Consider the following 16,823-nt stretch of genomic DNA (forward strand, 5'->3'; position numbering starts at 1 on the left):
CAGCATAAACATTTTAAATAGATTCTATATTTTTGGTCCATCCATGACATATTACTAAAGTAGCCTATTTACTGTTGTTGATGTGAGTCACTTGCTGTTAGCCTTTCTCGTACCAGGAGAGCTGAAAGGAACGAGTATTATTCCCTACCTTTTTCACCAAGTCAATTTGAGGCGTTGGTCTACCCTGCTCTTTAATTTTAATTTTTTCCTCGAAAGGAAGACTGGCAAATGGCTTCGCCAAAATTAAATCAGCAATGCTTGGCATCCGTGCGCAGCTTTCTTGCTAGCTGACTAGCCCCCTCAAGTTCAAGTTCAGTCACTCAAATAAATGAAATTTCTGGAACTAAGATAGCAAACTTGACAACACTATATTTACACTTTATTTACAATGAAAATATATACAAACTAAAAAAGCTGGTAGAAACCGTATGTAATGAATGAAACCGAAATGTAAGCTGATCTCTTACAATACACCACAGCACTTGCGAATCTGCATGGAACTGAACTGAAATTCACCGCTGCCTGTCTATATTTGAAACGAGCTGTCAATCAAAGAAAATATCCGGCTGCTTTCACCAATCACCAGTCTCCTCGCGGAAAGCTTTGCCATGTCCCTCCCACTGTGAGGCTCGGAGTCCGTGGGCGGGCGTTTTCGCAGTATTTGTCCAATAACCGTCTTGCATTTTGAGATTGAAAAGTGCATAGCTCCCAAATGCCATTGAAGTCCACTGAGGCTGGGAGTCCGTGAGACTCCGTAGGCGGGCGTTTTCGCAGTATTTGTCCAATAATCGTCTTGCATTGTGATATTGAAAGCGCATAGCTCCCAAATGCCATTGAAGTCCACTGAGGCTGGGCTGCATCGCGTTGTCACGAGGGGGAAAAACTCACGCACACATTCGGCGAACTGGGGAAAGTTATAATGGAATGATTTCGCACTGTAGTTGGGTTGAGCACATATATTTCTATGATTCTGGATCTGAAATAGCAATGTTATAAGGTCGGCTGTAACATAAGCCTAGAGCAGTTCATCCTACACGATGTTCGTCATTTTTAAAGGAGGCTGAGCCTCCCTCGTTGTCTTAGAGCAATCGCCCGTGAACTAGACGTAGACTAAACACTCATACACACACACTCACACACACACACACACACACACACACACACACACACACACATAAATTGGTTCAAATAACCAAACAGTCAAGGGCACTTGAGGTATAGCAGGTAAACATGAAATAAGCAGTATAAACAAACTAGCAGCTGTTAAGATGAGGTAGTGCGGAATAGTGCAAATGAGTGAGGTACGGTAAAGTGAGATGTGCGGACCCTGAGTTCAGTGTGTTAATGAACGATGAGATGTATGTGTGTGTGGGTGTTGGGGGGGAACTGTGAGGATGACATGCCAGATGCTGAAGGGGGGTGTGCGAGCAGAATCTGTGGCAGGGGGCAGAGGGCGGAGAAGGGGCAGAACAGGGAGGGAGTTGAGCCTCCTGACCGCCTGGTGAAAGAAACTGTTCTTGAGCCTGCTGGTTTTGGCCCGGAGACTCCACAGTCTCCTCCCCGACGGCAGCAGGCTGAAGAGGCTGTGAGATGGGTGGGTGGGGTCACCTGCAATCCTGATGGCTTTGCGGGTGAGGCGGGAGTTATAAATATCCATTAGAGAAGGGAGACACCAATGATCCTCTCAGCTGCTCTCACGATGCACTGCAGAGACTTGCAGCAGGACACGGTGCAGGCGCCGTACCACACGATGATGCAGCTGGTCAGAATGTTCTCGATGGTGCCTCTGTAGAAAGTGTGCATGATGGGGGCCAGGGCTCTTGCTCTCCTCAGTTTGCGGAGGAAGTACAGACACTGTTGGGCTTTTTTGGCCAGTGATGCGGTGTTGTTGCTCCAGGACAAGTCTTCAGAGATGTGCACACCCAGAAACTTGGTGCTGCTCACCCTCTCCAGTGCAGCACCATCAATAGATAGTGGAGCATGCTGGGTGTGCTCTCTCCTGAAGTCCACAACAATCTCCTTTGACTTCTCCACGTTCAGACGGAGATTGTTGTCCTTGCACCACATGGCCAAGCAGCTCACCTCACTCCTGTAGATTGTCTCATCGCCATTGTTGATGAGACCCACCACAGTCGCGTCATCCGGAAACTTAATGAAGAGATTTGAGCTGGATGTTGGTGTGCAGTCGTGGGTCAGCAGAGTGAAGAGGAGGGGGCTGAGCACACATCCTTGGGGGGCCCCCCGTGTTCAGTGTGATGGTGCTGGAGGAGTTGCTGCCGACCTGTACAGTCTGTGGTCTCCCCGTCAGGAAGTCCAGCAGCCAGTTGCACAGGGAGGTGTTGAGTCCCAGCTGGTCCAGTTTATGAATGAGCTGCTGAGGAATGATTGTGTTGAATGCTGAGCTAAAGTCTATGAACAGCATTCTGACATACGAGTCTTTTGTCTCCAGGTGGGTGAGGGCTGAGTGGAGGGCAGTGGAGATGGCATCATTGGTCGAATGGTTGGACTGATATGCAAACTGGAAAGGATCCAGGGCGGGGGGGGCAGACTTGATATGCCTCATGACTAGCCGCTCAAAGCACTTCATGAGGATGGGAGTGAGTGCGACAGGGCGGTAGTCATTGAAGCAGGAGGGAGACGGCTTCTTCGGGACCGGGATAATGGTGGTGGTTTTGAGGCACATGGGGACAACAGCCTGGCTCAACAAGATGTTGAAGATGTCTGTAAAGACATCTGTGAGCTCCTCGGCACAGTCTCTCAGGACACGACCAGGAATGTTATCAGGACCCGGGGCTTTTCATGCATTTGTCGTCCTGAAAGCTCTCCTCACGCTGTCTGGGGACAGCGTCAACACCTGGTCACCGGGAGGTGGTGGGGTCTTCTGTGCCGTGGTGCTGTTGTCTGCCTCAAAGCGAGCGAAGAAGTCATTCAACTGATTCAGCAGAGACGTGGAGTTGTCACAGGTCTGTGGCAAGGGCTTGTAGTCTGTGATGGTCTGAATCCCCCGCCACAGTTTCCTGGTGTCTCTGCTGTCATTGAAATGGTCAGCAATGTGCCTGGAATACTGTCTCTTGGCCACCCTGATGCCTCGTGACAGATTGGCCCTAGCTGTCCTCAGGCCCACCTCGTCCCCAGCTCTGAAGGCGGCATTCCGAGCCCACAGGAGTCTATGGACTTCCCCTGTCAGCCATGGCTTCTGATTGGCCCGAATGGAGATGGTTCTGGTGACCGTAACGTCGTCCATGCACTTCCTCATGTAGGCAGTGACGGTCTCCGTGTACCATAGGCGGTTTTAAACGGGGGCCAGAGGGGGCCAGTGCCCCTGTAAAATTGCTCCTGGCCCCTGTTGTGGCCCCTGTGCTGAACAGATAATAAGATTTATTAATTTCGACGTGCGCTGGCTCGAAGATCGGAACTGACATGACGGAGTGTTCTACACGGACTCCTTAAAGCGCTACACGCACACTGTTACCTGCAGCAGAAAGACCAGCAGCAGCACGAATTGTAAACTTCGGACGTGAGTGATAACAGCTGTCACGTCCGAAGTTTTTTGATTGAAAAGCCATCAGATACAGTAGCGTTGACACATTTCACTGAGCCATATAAAGAAGTATTTTTTGAGCTCTTTAGACTATGCAAAATAGCTGTGGCACTCCCAGTGAGATCTGCCTCTTGTGAGCGGAGTTTCTCCACTTTGAAACTGGTGAAGACCTACGGTACCTCCGATCCACCATTAGTGAGGAGCGTCTAAGCAATCTTGGTGTGCTCAGCATTGAATCCAGAAGGTCCAAGGCTTTGAACCTTGATGCATTTGTAGACCGTTTCTCAAGGAGTCACAATCGCAGAATCTTGTTGTTGTAGTGTTTCAGCCTGCTGTGAATGCTATACTGTAGGGTGATTCTGAGACCACTGTATGTGAATTTATTTTTTCTTTCTATTTTCCCCCCTGCTGTACATAAAGAAAGAGTGAGATGATGACAGTGTGATTTAGATAAAGATAGTGATTGTACATCCAAGTCTCATGCTGTGAAAAAGAAAATTCATTCATGCTGTGAATTTAAAAAGTGTCATTGGACAGATAAAAGGTTCATTGTATGCAAACATAGAAATCTTATTTTACAAAAAAGAGAAACATGGTTTTAAGATTTATTGAGCACAATTTACTTTATGTTTAGGCGACTGAGACAGAATGTTTATCTCATTGTATTTATGCTCAATGTATTTTGTTGTGGTTTTAAATAAACTAAACAAAACATTTTGAACGTTTAAATATTGCCATGTTTTTTCCTTATATGTGCCCCCCTGAAAAAACACTGGCCCCACCTCGGCCCCCCTAGTAATTTTGGTCTAGAACCGCCACTGCCGTGTACTCCTGGAGATCTGTGGTGTTGTTGTAGGTGGCCGCCTGTCTGAACATGCTCCAGTCAGTGGTGGAAAAACAGTCCTGGAGAGCCTCTGAGGACCCCTCTGGCCACACACGTATCTGTTTTGTAGCTGGTTTGGTGACTTTAACCAGCGGCCTGTATGCTGGCACTAGCATAACAGTGGAGTGATCTGAGGCCCCAAGGTGGGGGAGGAGTAGGGCTTTGTAGGCGTCTTTATGCATGGTGTAAACATTGTCCAGAGTATTGTTTCCACGTGTAGGAAAGTTGATATGTCCATAGAGTTTTGGAAACACGTTTTTGGGGTTTGCATGATTGAAACCCCCAGCCAGGATGAGGAAAGCATCTGGGTGGGCTGTCTGCTGCTCACTGATATGCTGATAGAGTTCATTCAGTGCTTCACTCCTGTTGTTATTGCAGCCAGGAGGGATGTATAATGCTACCAGCAATATGGCTGTAAAGTCCCTCGGCAGATAGAATGGCCGGCACTTAATAATCATAAACTCCACCAGAGGTGAGCAGTGTTTGCAGACCACAACAGTATCGCAGCACCAGGCATCACTGATGTAAACACAGAGTCCTCCGCCGCAAGTCTTCCCCCCCCCTCGACTAGCGCTCTGTCTGACCGGTAGCATGTTAGCCAGGCTAGCTGAATGGCACAGTCCGGGACACTGTCATTAAGCCATGTTTCCACAAACACAAGGACACAGCACTCACTCACAGACTTAAAAGATGAGCGGAGCAGGCGGACATGATCCAGCTTGTTGTCCAGCGAGCGTACATTGGCCAAAGTGATGGTCGGGATAGCCGGCCGGTGAGGGCTAGCCGCTAGCCTAGCTCGAATACCTCCGCGATTGTCTCTCTTCTGCTTCCGCATGTTCCGCCTGTGGCGCTTCCACTGCGGGCTGGATGCAGGAGTGGGGGTTGGTGCTTGAGCAGGCCTCCGGAGCAAACCGTAGCCGCATAGCACTTCCACGTCCGCTGGATTTATATCCATGAATATAGTTCTGCGGATGTCGAGCAGAAACTCACGGGAGTATGTGCGCCTTGAGACTAATGGACGCGACAAAGACGAACAGATACACACTGTTTTAAAACACGAAAACACCGTTCTGTCGGGACAGAGAGTAGCAGCTGCATGAGAAAAGTGCGTGTGGCATGGGCAGCTTACACATCTGGAAAGACCCCATCAATGCTGAAAGGTATATCCAGGTTCTAGAGCAACATATGCTCCCATCCAGACGACGTCTCTTTCAGGGAAGACCTTGCATTTTCCAACATGACAATGCCAACCCACATACTGCATCAATTACAGCATCATGGCTGTGTAGAAGAAGGGTCCGGGTACTGAACTGGCCAGCCTGCAGTCCAGATCTTTCACCCATAGAAAACATTTGGCGCATCATAAAACGGAAGAGACGACAAAAAAGGCCTAAGACAGTTGAGCAACTAGAATCCTACATTAGACAAGAATGGGTTAACATTCCTATCCCTAAACTTGAGCAACTTGTCTCCTCAGTCCCCAGACGTTTACAGACTGTTGTAAAGAGAAAAGGGGATGTCTCACAGTGGGAAACATGGCCTTGTCCCAACTTTTTTGAGATGTGTTGTTGTCATGAAATTTAAAATCACCTAATTTTTCTCTTTAAATGATACATTTTCTCAGTTTAAACATTTGATATGTCATCTATGTTCTATTCTGAATAAAATATGGGATTTTGAAACTTCCACATCATTGCATTCCGTTTTTATTTACAATTTGTACTTTGTCCCAACTTTTTTGGAATCGGGGTTGTAAAAACAAGATTTTTTCTCTTGCCTTCTTCAGCCTTTATTTGTCTCTTTCTGTAATTAGGAATTACTAAGTTTCTCTCTCTCTCTCTCAGTGCGTGTTCAGGCTTGTCCTCTGGGCGGGGTTCCCTGATCTGTCTGCAGTTCCAGTCCTCTCAGCTCTGAAGCACATCGAAACTGCAGGAATGGAGTGAGTGCACCAGGCACGGACGGAAGCTGTTCCAGGTGGTGATCATGTGTTTTCTGTGGTTTCACCCGCTCAGTGTGTTCCAGCGACTCTTCTCCAGACCCTCCCATGGTACGTGCGCACCCGAGTGCGGCTGATGCTTTCACACCGGCGGAAACGAACAGAACTCAGAGCTTTCTGTTCGAATCGACTGTTTAGTGCGAACCAACTGCTGTAAGGGTGTAAGCACCCTTACACTCTCTCTATGGATAGATCGCCTTTCTGTCTGATCGGCTCTGCTGTGGCTTTAGACGGTAAAATGATTGTGTGACTGAGGGCTTGACAGCTTGTATGAACTGGGATAGAAATGTGCTGTTATAAAACCAGAAGAGAGAGAGAGAGAGTGCAAAGCAAACACTAATGTCTGGTGTTCACAGGTGTCACTCATGGCCACGAAGAGACGCTGGTGTTTTTCGATCTGGAAACTACAGGCCTCAGTAAGTGAATGAGCGAGTTTTGTTTTTCATTAATATTTACTATGATTTATTTATACTGTATTGGGTTTTGTTTTGCTATGTAGTTATTCGGACTTCTATTTTTAAGTAAAGAGTTATTACGTGAAAATACATCATTATTTTAAAGTAACTCTTTATTTCAAGACATTATGCTGTTATTTCGACTTGACCTTGAAATAACGAGTCACTAAGTTAAAATAACGCCACAGCACTTTATACACGGCCTTTCAGGCTTCGCTCACAACTTCTGTCAGTGCGTGTGTTTGGACTTCCGGGATTACCTCATGCTAATCACGTGCCATTTGATGACGCAGAGCTCCAGTGTTTAACCCCGAATACGCCAGACGCGACTTCGTTTGCAACCACGTGACCAAAACTGTTGCGTCATTGACCGCCGCCATGTTGGCGGATGTACTCTATATATGTACACACACACACACGGTGGAAAGAGTGCAGACTGGAAAGTAAAGAGGAGTTAGAAGCTTGTAGTCTCATCTCATTTTCTGTAGCCGCTTTATCCTTCTACAGGGTCGCAGGCAAGCTGGAGCCTATCCCAGCTGACTACGGGCGAAAGGCGGGGTACACCCTGGACAAGTCGCCAGGTCATCACAGGCAGGGGCGCCGCTAGGGGGGGAAAAGTTAGGACGATTCTAAGGGCCTGCCACTGACAGGGGGGCCTGCGAGGGATATTAATATTATTTTAATAGTATTGCCTTGTGTAAGCTTTTGAAATAAAATATTTCATTTCATCTGTTAAAATCTCAAATTATACATGGTTATGATTTGCTATAACATTTTTCTTGAATTATTTATGATATTGTCATTTCACCCCTCCACCCTTTTTACTAATGGTACAGTCTGATTCTGGGAGCGGGACACGTGAAATGTGTAGCTCCGTGCATGCGCAGAGCTATTAGAGCAGCTGGCGGTTTTTCAATAGAGGTGTGCATTCTAGAAGTTGCTAAGCAGGAGCAGGTGTGATGAATTATAAAGTCCGGGTATCACACTGTGTGTGGGAAAAAAATCACCTTTTTTCATAGGCATCTTTATTGTATAATTAAGTCTAGATGTTTTGCCATTGTTCATGTGTGGATTTGTTGATATTAAGTATTTAACTTTAATATTTTGCACATTAGCTGTGGTCATAGATATCATTGCTATTGTTCATATGTGGATTTATTGATACTGTTGCTAAGTATTTAACTTGAATATTTGAACATTTGCTGTGTTTTCTAATAAATGTGTGATGCCTAAAAGCAACCAAAAACACTTAGTGGATTTCTTGCAGTGCACTCTGTAATTGTATCAAAAAACTAGTGTAGTTATTCATCAAGGCATACATTTGATCACATACAATAAGTCAATAAATGGAGGAAACAAAGGAATACATTTTGTAATCCTGATTATTGATGTTTGCTGGAGGGCTCTGGAGTATCCATAATGTGCATACAGAATGTTATAAATCCATACTGATACAGTGATGCATGCAATTTCTCTCAACACAAACATTTGGATTGAATGAACCTCCATAGGCTACTGAGTGGCCTAATAATAGTTGCTCATAAAATAAATATATATATCTTCCATATATATCATGGAATTTTCATTTTACGGCAACAGTCTATTCAGTCTGATTCTGACAGTTCTGCATTTAAAATGTTCATCTACCAAATAATTGTATCACCTAAACTTGATAGGTAGCTGATCACATGCATAGTAAAGTAGAAGTGCCAGCCAAAAACAGACTTGAAATTCAGTTGGTTGAGCTTGAAAATTTTACCGGGGGGGGCCCTAAATTGTAATCTTTCATAGGGCCCAAGATTTCTAGCGGCGCCCCTGATCACAGGGCTGACACATACACAGACAACCATTCACACTCACATTCACGCCTACGCTCAATTTAGAGTCACCAGTTAACCTAACCTGCATGTCTTTGGACTGTGGGGGAAACCGGAGCACCCGGAGGAAACCCACGCGGACACGGGGAGAACATGCAAACTCCGCACAGAAAGGCCCTCGCCGGCCACGGGGCTCGAACCCGGACCTTCTTGCTGTGAGGCGACAGCGCTAACCACTACACCATTGTGCCGCCAACTAGCATTTTGTATCGGCAAAAAGACATGCCCCGCGCACTGCCGTGTTAGCGCTTTCCGGTTGAAATCGCAAAAGACGAACTGTCTCAAAACACATCTGATTGACGTGATTGTGGTAGCAACTCAACGTGTGCACTCCCAATGATGCGAAAATAGACCTAGAAAGCATATCACTCTGGATTATTCCTTTAACATTGATAAAATGTTCACTGCAGACTTGTGTGGTTTTTTCCTTTCTCGTCGCTTAGCTCAGCCCGGTTTATGTTGGACAACCATTGATGTCTATGCTCCGTGGACAGCTCTCCTATTTTTTTTCTCCTTGTTTATTTATAATACGCTGGAATTCTAAAGAACTCTTATAAGTCCCCTTGTCTCAAATAGAATTGTGCCCGCATCCAGTTACAGCACAAGGAGTAGGCATAGCGAAGAAACAAGAGGAATTCTTGAGCGTAACAACTTCTCAAGCATATCTTCTATAGTAAATGTACTACAGTTTGTGAGTTTGTGTATATCCTCCAACATGGCCTACTTCCAGTTTAAAGCCTAATGCATAATTAGCTATGACATCACATGCAAACGAAGAATAAGAGATGTTAGCTTACAACAAATGTTAAACACAAACAGTGTGGGGGGAGTATGGGGGTGGTTGTATGTGATCAGGTATAATATTTGTCAGTAGGCCTGTATTGCTTTATTTTGAGGATTTACTTGCCAGACTATAAATAGTGAAGTAGCAGTAGCTGTGCTAGGAGTCATGACTTTAAATAGGAGCTCATGTGAGCAGAGCACTGCAGTGTGACAGAACTGTGAGCAAGTTGCATAAGCAGTCACATGAGAGTAGCCTACTTTTTGTGCCAAATAACCTTACAGATACCCTAATCACCAGATCACACAGAGAACAGGTCTGATTAAGTATAAGTGGAATTCTGAAAGTGTTACAGTGATGTTGATGTGATTATGTGCTGCCGAGGGACCAAAGTTTAAAGATCTCATGCACTCATGTTCAGTAACTGCTTTATCCTGGTCAAGGTCACAGTGGATCCAGCACCTATCTTGATAACACTAGGGCCCAATTCCCTTAGCTTTGCAACTTGTTTTTTTCTCTCCTCCACGTAAGGTCGGGTGTCCTGTTTCTTTTGGGGAATTGAGGGGCAGTGGTCATCTAGCCCTCCAACTGGCTCTCTAAACAGAACGCTTTCAGATGCGCTCCAAACAGAATGGTAGAAGAAAATTCCCAGAATGCTTTGCAAACTGAGGCAGGGTAACATCAAACATGGCTAATAGTGCAGGGGGGGATGAATGTAGCATATATTTGCAAATAAATGTAGAGGCAAAGGAATGTGTAATTGGGCTGGTATAAGAAGCATTTCAGAAAAATCTATCTTCCCCCAATGTCAATAGAACCTTGTGTAAATGATGATTTGTGAGTGACAGTACAATTATTTCTTATCTCTTTATTCATCAAACTGAACATGATGATTACAGCCTATGCATCTGGTAACACCACACTTAGCGCCAGCATTATGAAAACCTCGTCACCGGTGTATTAACCGTGTCAGCATCGGCTACTGGTGATGTCACGATTAGTGTCCCTTTTCCTAATTAATGATTTCAACCACTTCCCCTTGTATTTTTCAGTTTAGGGTAGTCTAAAACTAGGGGTAGGGCCGGGGGTGGGATTGGGTCTAGGTGTGAGGCAGGAATACATCCTGGTCCATCTCAGGGCACCATCACACATTCACAGTCATTTCAACCTATGGGCAATTTAGCATAACCAAAAACATCTACCAGCATTTTTAGAAAGGTGGGAGGACATTGAAGAATCCAGAGGAAACCTACACAGAAACAGAGAGAAGATGTGAAACTCCACACGTCCTGGTGCTGTGACACAACAATGCTCCCTACGATACCACTGTGCTGCTGCTTTAAAGAAGTGTACTTATTAAATGTCATGAATGTGAAAGAAGTACTTTATTCTGAGCATAAACATTCAGCAGAATTTAACAGTAACACTCCAATAAGATGTAGAGCAATAGTACAGAGCTCTGGGGTGACACGGTGGCTATTTTAAATAAGGGCCCCAAATTAGGATGTGTAATAATACTAACTGTAATTGTATTGTTTTGCTGTAATTATAAAGACTGTCTTGTGCGCATCCCAAGAAACACTATATGCTCAAAGGTTTTTGTGCACAAAGTGAGCTCCATGGAAGGATTCAATTGTCCTGCACAGAGCCCTGACCTCAACCCCACTGAACACCTTTGGGATGAACTGGAACACTGACTTCACCCCAGACCTCCTCACCCAAAATCTCATTTGGCTGAATGAGCACAAATCCCCACAGTCACATTCCAAAATTTAGTGGAAAACCTTCCCAGAAGAGATTATTATAACAGCAAAGGAAAATCTGGAATGGGATTTTCATCAAGCACTTTTGGGTGTGATGGTCAAGTGTCCACAAACATTTACCCACATCGTGTACTTATTTTCAGTATGCTCATACTTTCAACACACTTCAGACTGTTTCAATTTTCAGTATATAGCTGTAGAAGAGTAATGATTGATTTATAAATCACATTCTCCAGAAGGGGATACGTTCCCTTTTTTTCACATATACGTTCCCTTTAGAGTCTGGTTCTTTTCAAGCTCTGAGGGAGATTTTACTTGGCACTGTCATTATATTATAATAATAATAATAATAATAATGCAATAATAATTTACATGAACCTTTATTTAACTGACAAAAGTACAAAGATTTTCAATAGTTTGACTGACCATTTAATTGTATTTTGCAAATATAATCAAAGTTAGAATTTGACGCCTGCCACACACTCAAAATAAGAGTGCTCTGAGAGCACAGTATCCCCTACTGGCCATAACTCTGTTAAAATGCAATGGAATTGAATGAAATTGCAATATGTGTATTACCAACATACAACCCCGATTCCAAAAAAGTTGGGACAAAGTACAAATTGTAAATAAAAACAGAATGCAATAATTTACAAATCTCAAAAACTGATATTGTATTCACAATAGAACATAGACAACATATCAAATGTCGAAAGTGAGACATTTTGAAATTTCATGCCAAATATTGGCTCATTTGAAATTTCATGACAGCAACACATCTCAAAAAAGTTGGGACAGGGGCAATAAGAGGCTGGAAAAGTTAAAGGTACAAAAAAGGAACAGCTGGAGGACCAAATTGCAACTCATTAGGTCAATTGGCAATAGGTCATTAACATGACTGGGTATAAAAAGAGCATCTTGGAGTGGCAGCGGCTCTCAGAAGTAAAGATGGGAAGAGGATCACCAATCCCCTAATTCTGCACCGACAAATAGCGGAGCAATATCAGAAAGGAGTTCGACAGTGTAAAATTGCAAAGAGTTTGAACATATCATCATCTACAGTGCATAATATCATCAAAAGATTCAGAGAATCTGGAAGAATCTCTGTGCGTAAGGGTCAAGGCCGGAAAACCATACTGGGTGCCCGTGATCTTCGGGCCCTTAGACGGCACTGCATCACATACAGGCATGCTTCTGTATTGGAAATCACAAAATGGGCTCAGGAATATTTCCCGAGAACATTATCTGTGAACACAATTTGCCGTGCCATCCGCCGTTGCCAGCTAAAACTCTATAGTTCAAAGAAGAAACTGTATCTAAACACGATCCAGAAGCACAGACGTCTTCTCTGGGCCAAGGCTCATTTAAAATGGACTGTGGCAAAGTGGAAAACTGTTCTGTGGTCAGACGAATCAAAATTTGAAGTTCTTTATGGAAATCAGGGACGCCGTGTCATTCGGACTAAAGAGGAGAAGGATGACCCAAGTTGTTATCAGCGCTCAGTTCAGAAGCCTGCATCTCTGATGGTATGGGGTTGCATTAGTGTGTGTGGCATGGGCAGCTTACACATCTGGAAAGACACCATCAATGCTGAAAGGTATATCCAGGTTCTAGAGCAACATATGCTCCCATCCAGACGACATCTCTTTCAGGGAAGACCTTGCATTTTCCAACATGACAATGCCAACCCACATACTGCATCAATTACAGCATCAAGGCTGCGTAGAAGAAGGGTCCGGGTACTGAACTGGCCAGCCTGCAGTCCAGATCTTTCACCCATAGAAAACATTTGGCGCATCATAAAACGGAAGATACGACAAAAAAGACCTAAGACAGTTGAGCAACTAGAATCCTACATTAGACAAGAATGGGTTAACATTCCTATCCCTAAACTTGAGCAACTTGTCTCCTCAGTCCCCAGACGTTTACAGACTGTTGTAAAGAGAAAAAGGGATGTCTCACAGTGGTAAACATTGCCTTGTCCCAACTTTTTTGAGATGTGTTGTTGTCATGAAATTTAAAATCACCTAATTTTTCTCTTTAAATGATACATTTTCTCAGTTTAAACATTTGATATGTCATCTATGTTCTATTCTGATTAAAATATGGAATTTTGAAACTTCCACATCATTGCATTCCGTTTTTATTTACAATTTGCACTTTGTCCCAACTTTTTTGGAATCGGGGTTGTGACACGGCGTCCCTGATTTCCATAAAGAACTTTAAATTTTGATTCGTCTGACCACAGAACAGTTTTCCACTTTGCCACAGTCCATTTTAAATGAGCCTTGGCCCAGAGAAGACGTCTGCGCTTCTGGATCGTGTTTAGATACGGCTTCTTCTTTGAACTATAGAGTTTTAGCTGGCAACGGCGGATGGCACGGTGAATTGTGTTCACAGATAATGTTCTCTGGAAATATTCCTGAGCCCATTTTGTGATTTCCAATACAGAAGCATGCCTGTATGTGATGCAGTGCCGTCTAAGGGCCCGAAGATCGCGGGCACCCAGTATGGTTTTCCGGCCTTGACCCTTACGCACAGAGATTCTTCCGGACTCTCTGAATCTTTTGATGATATTATGCACTGTAAATGGTGATATGTTCAAACTCTTTGCAATTTTACACTGTCGAACTCCTTTCTGATATTGTTCCACTATTGGTCGGTGCAGAATTAGGGGGATTGGTGATCCTCTTCCCATCTTTACTTCTGAGAGCCGCTGCCACTCCAAGATGCTCTTTTTATACCCAGTCATGTTAATGACCTATTGCCAATTGACCTAATGAGTTGCACTTTGGTCGTCCAGCTGTTCCTTTTTTGTACCTTTAACTTTTCCAGCCTCTTATTGCCCCTGTCCCAACTTTTTTGAGATGTGTTGCTGTCATGAAATTTCAAATGAGCCAATATTTGGCATGAAATTTCAAAATGTCTCACTTTCGACATTTGATATGTTGTCTATGTTCTATTGTGAATACAATATCAGTTTTTGAGATTTGTAAATTATTGCATTCCGTTTTTATTTACAATTTGTACTTTGTCCCAACTTTTTTGGAATCGGGGTTGTGTAACAAAGAATCCTGTGAAATTTTGTGAAATTTGTGAAGGTAATCTTGTGGCTGAATGAGCACAAATCAGTCATGTTCCAAAATTTAGTGGAAAGCCTTCCCAGAAGAGAGGAGGTTATTATAACAGCAAATGGGGAATAAATCTGGAATGGGATTTATGTTTTTTTATTTTTCCCTCTATTCATCGCATTTAATAAGTACACTTCTGGAAGTCTTGTGGAAGGAAGGAAGGAAGGAAGGAAGGAGGGACGGACGGATGGACTTACATACATACTTTATTAATTATTAATTAATTAATATGGCGGGCGGGCGGGAAATGGGCTTTGTATAATTTTTCAGCTTTATTCACGGTAGTTCTACATCAGATATAAGCTGCTACCTGTGTAGATTGTATTCATTAACTTGTCAGTCCATATGGATAAAAACAACTGCAAAATGATTGTGTATTTTAAATTGGAATGATTCTGAACCTTAAATTTCTTTCCAGACACCTATTCATGTGATATCGTGCAGCTGTCAGCCATCAGTGGAGAGAGGAGCTTTAATGTCTACCTTTTCCCTCGGTGCCCTATAGACTGTGGTGCCTCCAGAGTTACAGGCCTGACCACACGTGACCATGATCTGCTCCTACATGGACAGCCAGTGCAAACGGTTCCATTAAGAGAGGCTCTTAATTTGTTCATCTCCTTCCTTCAAACCTTCAGCAGACCAATCCTGGTGGGCCACAACTGTAAACGGTTTGACTGTCCTGTCTTACGGCGAATCCTGAGCGAGTTATATCTGCTGGAGGAGTTTGAGTACGTAGTGTCAGGTTACCTGGACACATTGCTGCTCAGTAGAGAGATGTTTACACTCGAGAAATATTCTCAGCCCTTCCTGGTCCAGCATTTCCTCCAAAAACCCTACAGAGCTCATGATGCTATTGAGGATGTGCAAGCTCTGCAGGAGCTCTTTCGAGTCTGGAGGCCAAGTACAGATTTGGTAAATAAGCACAGATTTATCTTGTAAATCAGGGGAGAGTGAGGTCAATTATAAATGGGGTCGGCTGTATTATTCTGAGTTTCTTCCATCAAACACACACTATAGTAGTGATCATCAGTGTGCACATGCTCAGTAGCATTCACTGCCTGCAAAACAGCAGCAGCTTTTTCACAGCCCTGAAGAATTTGTCAAAAGTCAATTTTGAAAGTTTTCTTTCAAACTTTTATTTGTTTATTTGTGTGTGTCTGTTACAGTAACAATCTAGCAGCTAGACGGTTGCACCGATTGGCTTCAAATTTTTAGGATTGGTGGGCAACGGTCCGTAGATTAATCAGGTCAAGGTGAAGGTTGTCACCTGAAAAGTCAACCTTTTGGTCAAAATAACACATTTTTCATTATAACTCATATAGGAACTCCCACATGGCCTTTCATTTGGCACCATGATCTTTGACCCTGAGTGACCTTGAAATATACTCGTGTGTGTGTGTATATGGTAACACTTGTTTGAGGGGAGATACATAATTATTGGCACTTTGGTAAACATAAACAAAGGGTATACATACATATGTACACACACACATATATAGTGTGTGTGTATATATATCTCATCTCATCTCATTATCTCTAGCCGCTTTATCCTTCTACAGGGTCGCAGGCAAGCTGGAGCCTATCCCAGCTGACTACGGGCGAAAGGCGGGGTACACCCTGGACAAGTCGCCAGGTCATCACAGGGCTGACACATAGACACAGACAACCATTCACACTCACATTCACACCTACGCTCAATTTAGAGTCACCAGTTAACCTAACCTGCATGTCTTTGGACTGTGGGGGAAACCGGAGCACCCGGAGGAAACCCACGCGGACACGGGGAGAACATGCAAACTCCACACAGAAAGACCCTCGCCGGCCACGGGGCTCGAACCCGGACCTTCTTGCTGTGAGGCGACAGCGCTAACCACTACACCACCGTGCCGCCCATATATATATATATATATATATATATATATATATATATATATATATATAAAAGATGTGTATACCCTTTATGTTTACTAAAGTGCCAAAGTGTTGCCATATCCAAACGTGTGTGTATATATCTGTCCGTCCGTCCATCTGTGGTAATAGTGCATTCATTAAGTCAGATCCCATTAAACAGTGTTATTAAAAGGAAAGTGGATGTAATAAAATCGTCCGTCCGTCCATAATAAAATGGTAATAGTGCATTAATTAATTAATAAAGTATGTAAGTCCGTCCGTCCTTCCTTCCCTCCTTCCTTCCTTCCTTCCGAATTCTGAAGGGTTCACACACACACACACACACACACACACACACACACACACACACACACACACACACGCACACACAGTGGTGCTTGAACCCTTTAGAATTTTCTATATTATGACCTAAAACAACATCAGATTTTCAAACAAGTCCTAAAAGTAGATGAAGAGAACCCAGTTAACAAGTGAGACAAAAATAT

At 43.8% G+C, this 16,823-nt stretch overlaps 1 protein-coding gene across 2 annotated transcripts; it reads left to right on the forward strand.

The window, feature by feature from the left end:
• Positions 1 to 6,316: 6,316 nt before the first annotated feature.
• Positions 6,317 to 16,033, forward strand: plex9.1 (PML-like exon 9.1). Of its 2 annotated transcripts, none has more exons than XM_060914603.1 (3): positions 6,317 to 6,471; positions 6,777 to 6,836; positions 14,846 to 16,033. In XM_060914603.1, the coding sequence occupies exons 1-3, from the start codon at positions 6,408 to 6,410 to the stop codon at positions 15,364 to 15,366; spliced, it is 645 nt and encodes a 214-aa protein (XP_060770586.1). In that variant the 5' UTR covers positions 6,317 to 6,407; the 3' UTR covers positions 15,367 to 16,033. The 2 variants fall into 2 exon arrangements, with proteins under 2 accessions (XP_060770586.1, XP_060770587.1); XM_060914604.1 differs by lacking the exon at positions 6,317 to 6,471 and adding an exon at positions 6,491 to 6,653.
• The last annotated feature ends 790 nt before the right edge of the window (positions 16,034 to 16,823 follow it).

Source organism: Neoarius graeffei, chromosome 2 (assembly GCF_027579695.1).
Source record: "Neoarius graeffei isolate fNeoGra1 chromosome 2, fNeoGra1.pri, whole genome shotgun sequence".
Taxonomy (NCBI): Eukaryota; Metazoa; Chordata; class Actinopteri; order Siluriformes; family Ariidae; genus Neoarius; species Neoarius graeffei.

Excerpts from the sequence above, each read along its gene's own strand:
- plex9.1 (XM_060914603.1), top strand. The coding sequence starts at position 6,408 with ATGTGTTTTCTGTGGTTTCACCCGCTCAGTGTGTTCCAGCGACTCTTC. Across the intron at positions 6,472-6,776 it reads CTTCTCCAGACCCTCCCATG|GTGTCACTCATGGCCACGAA; the intron begins GTACGTGCGCAC and ends TGGTGTTCACAG. Across the intron at positions 6,837-14,845 it reads TCTGGAAACTACAGGCCTCA|ACACCTATTCATGTGATATC; the intron begins GTAAGTGAATGA and ends ATTTCTTTCCAG.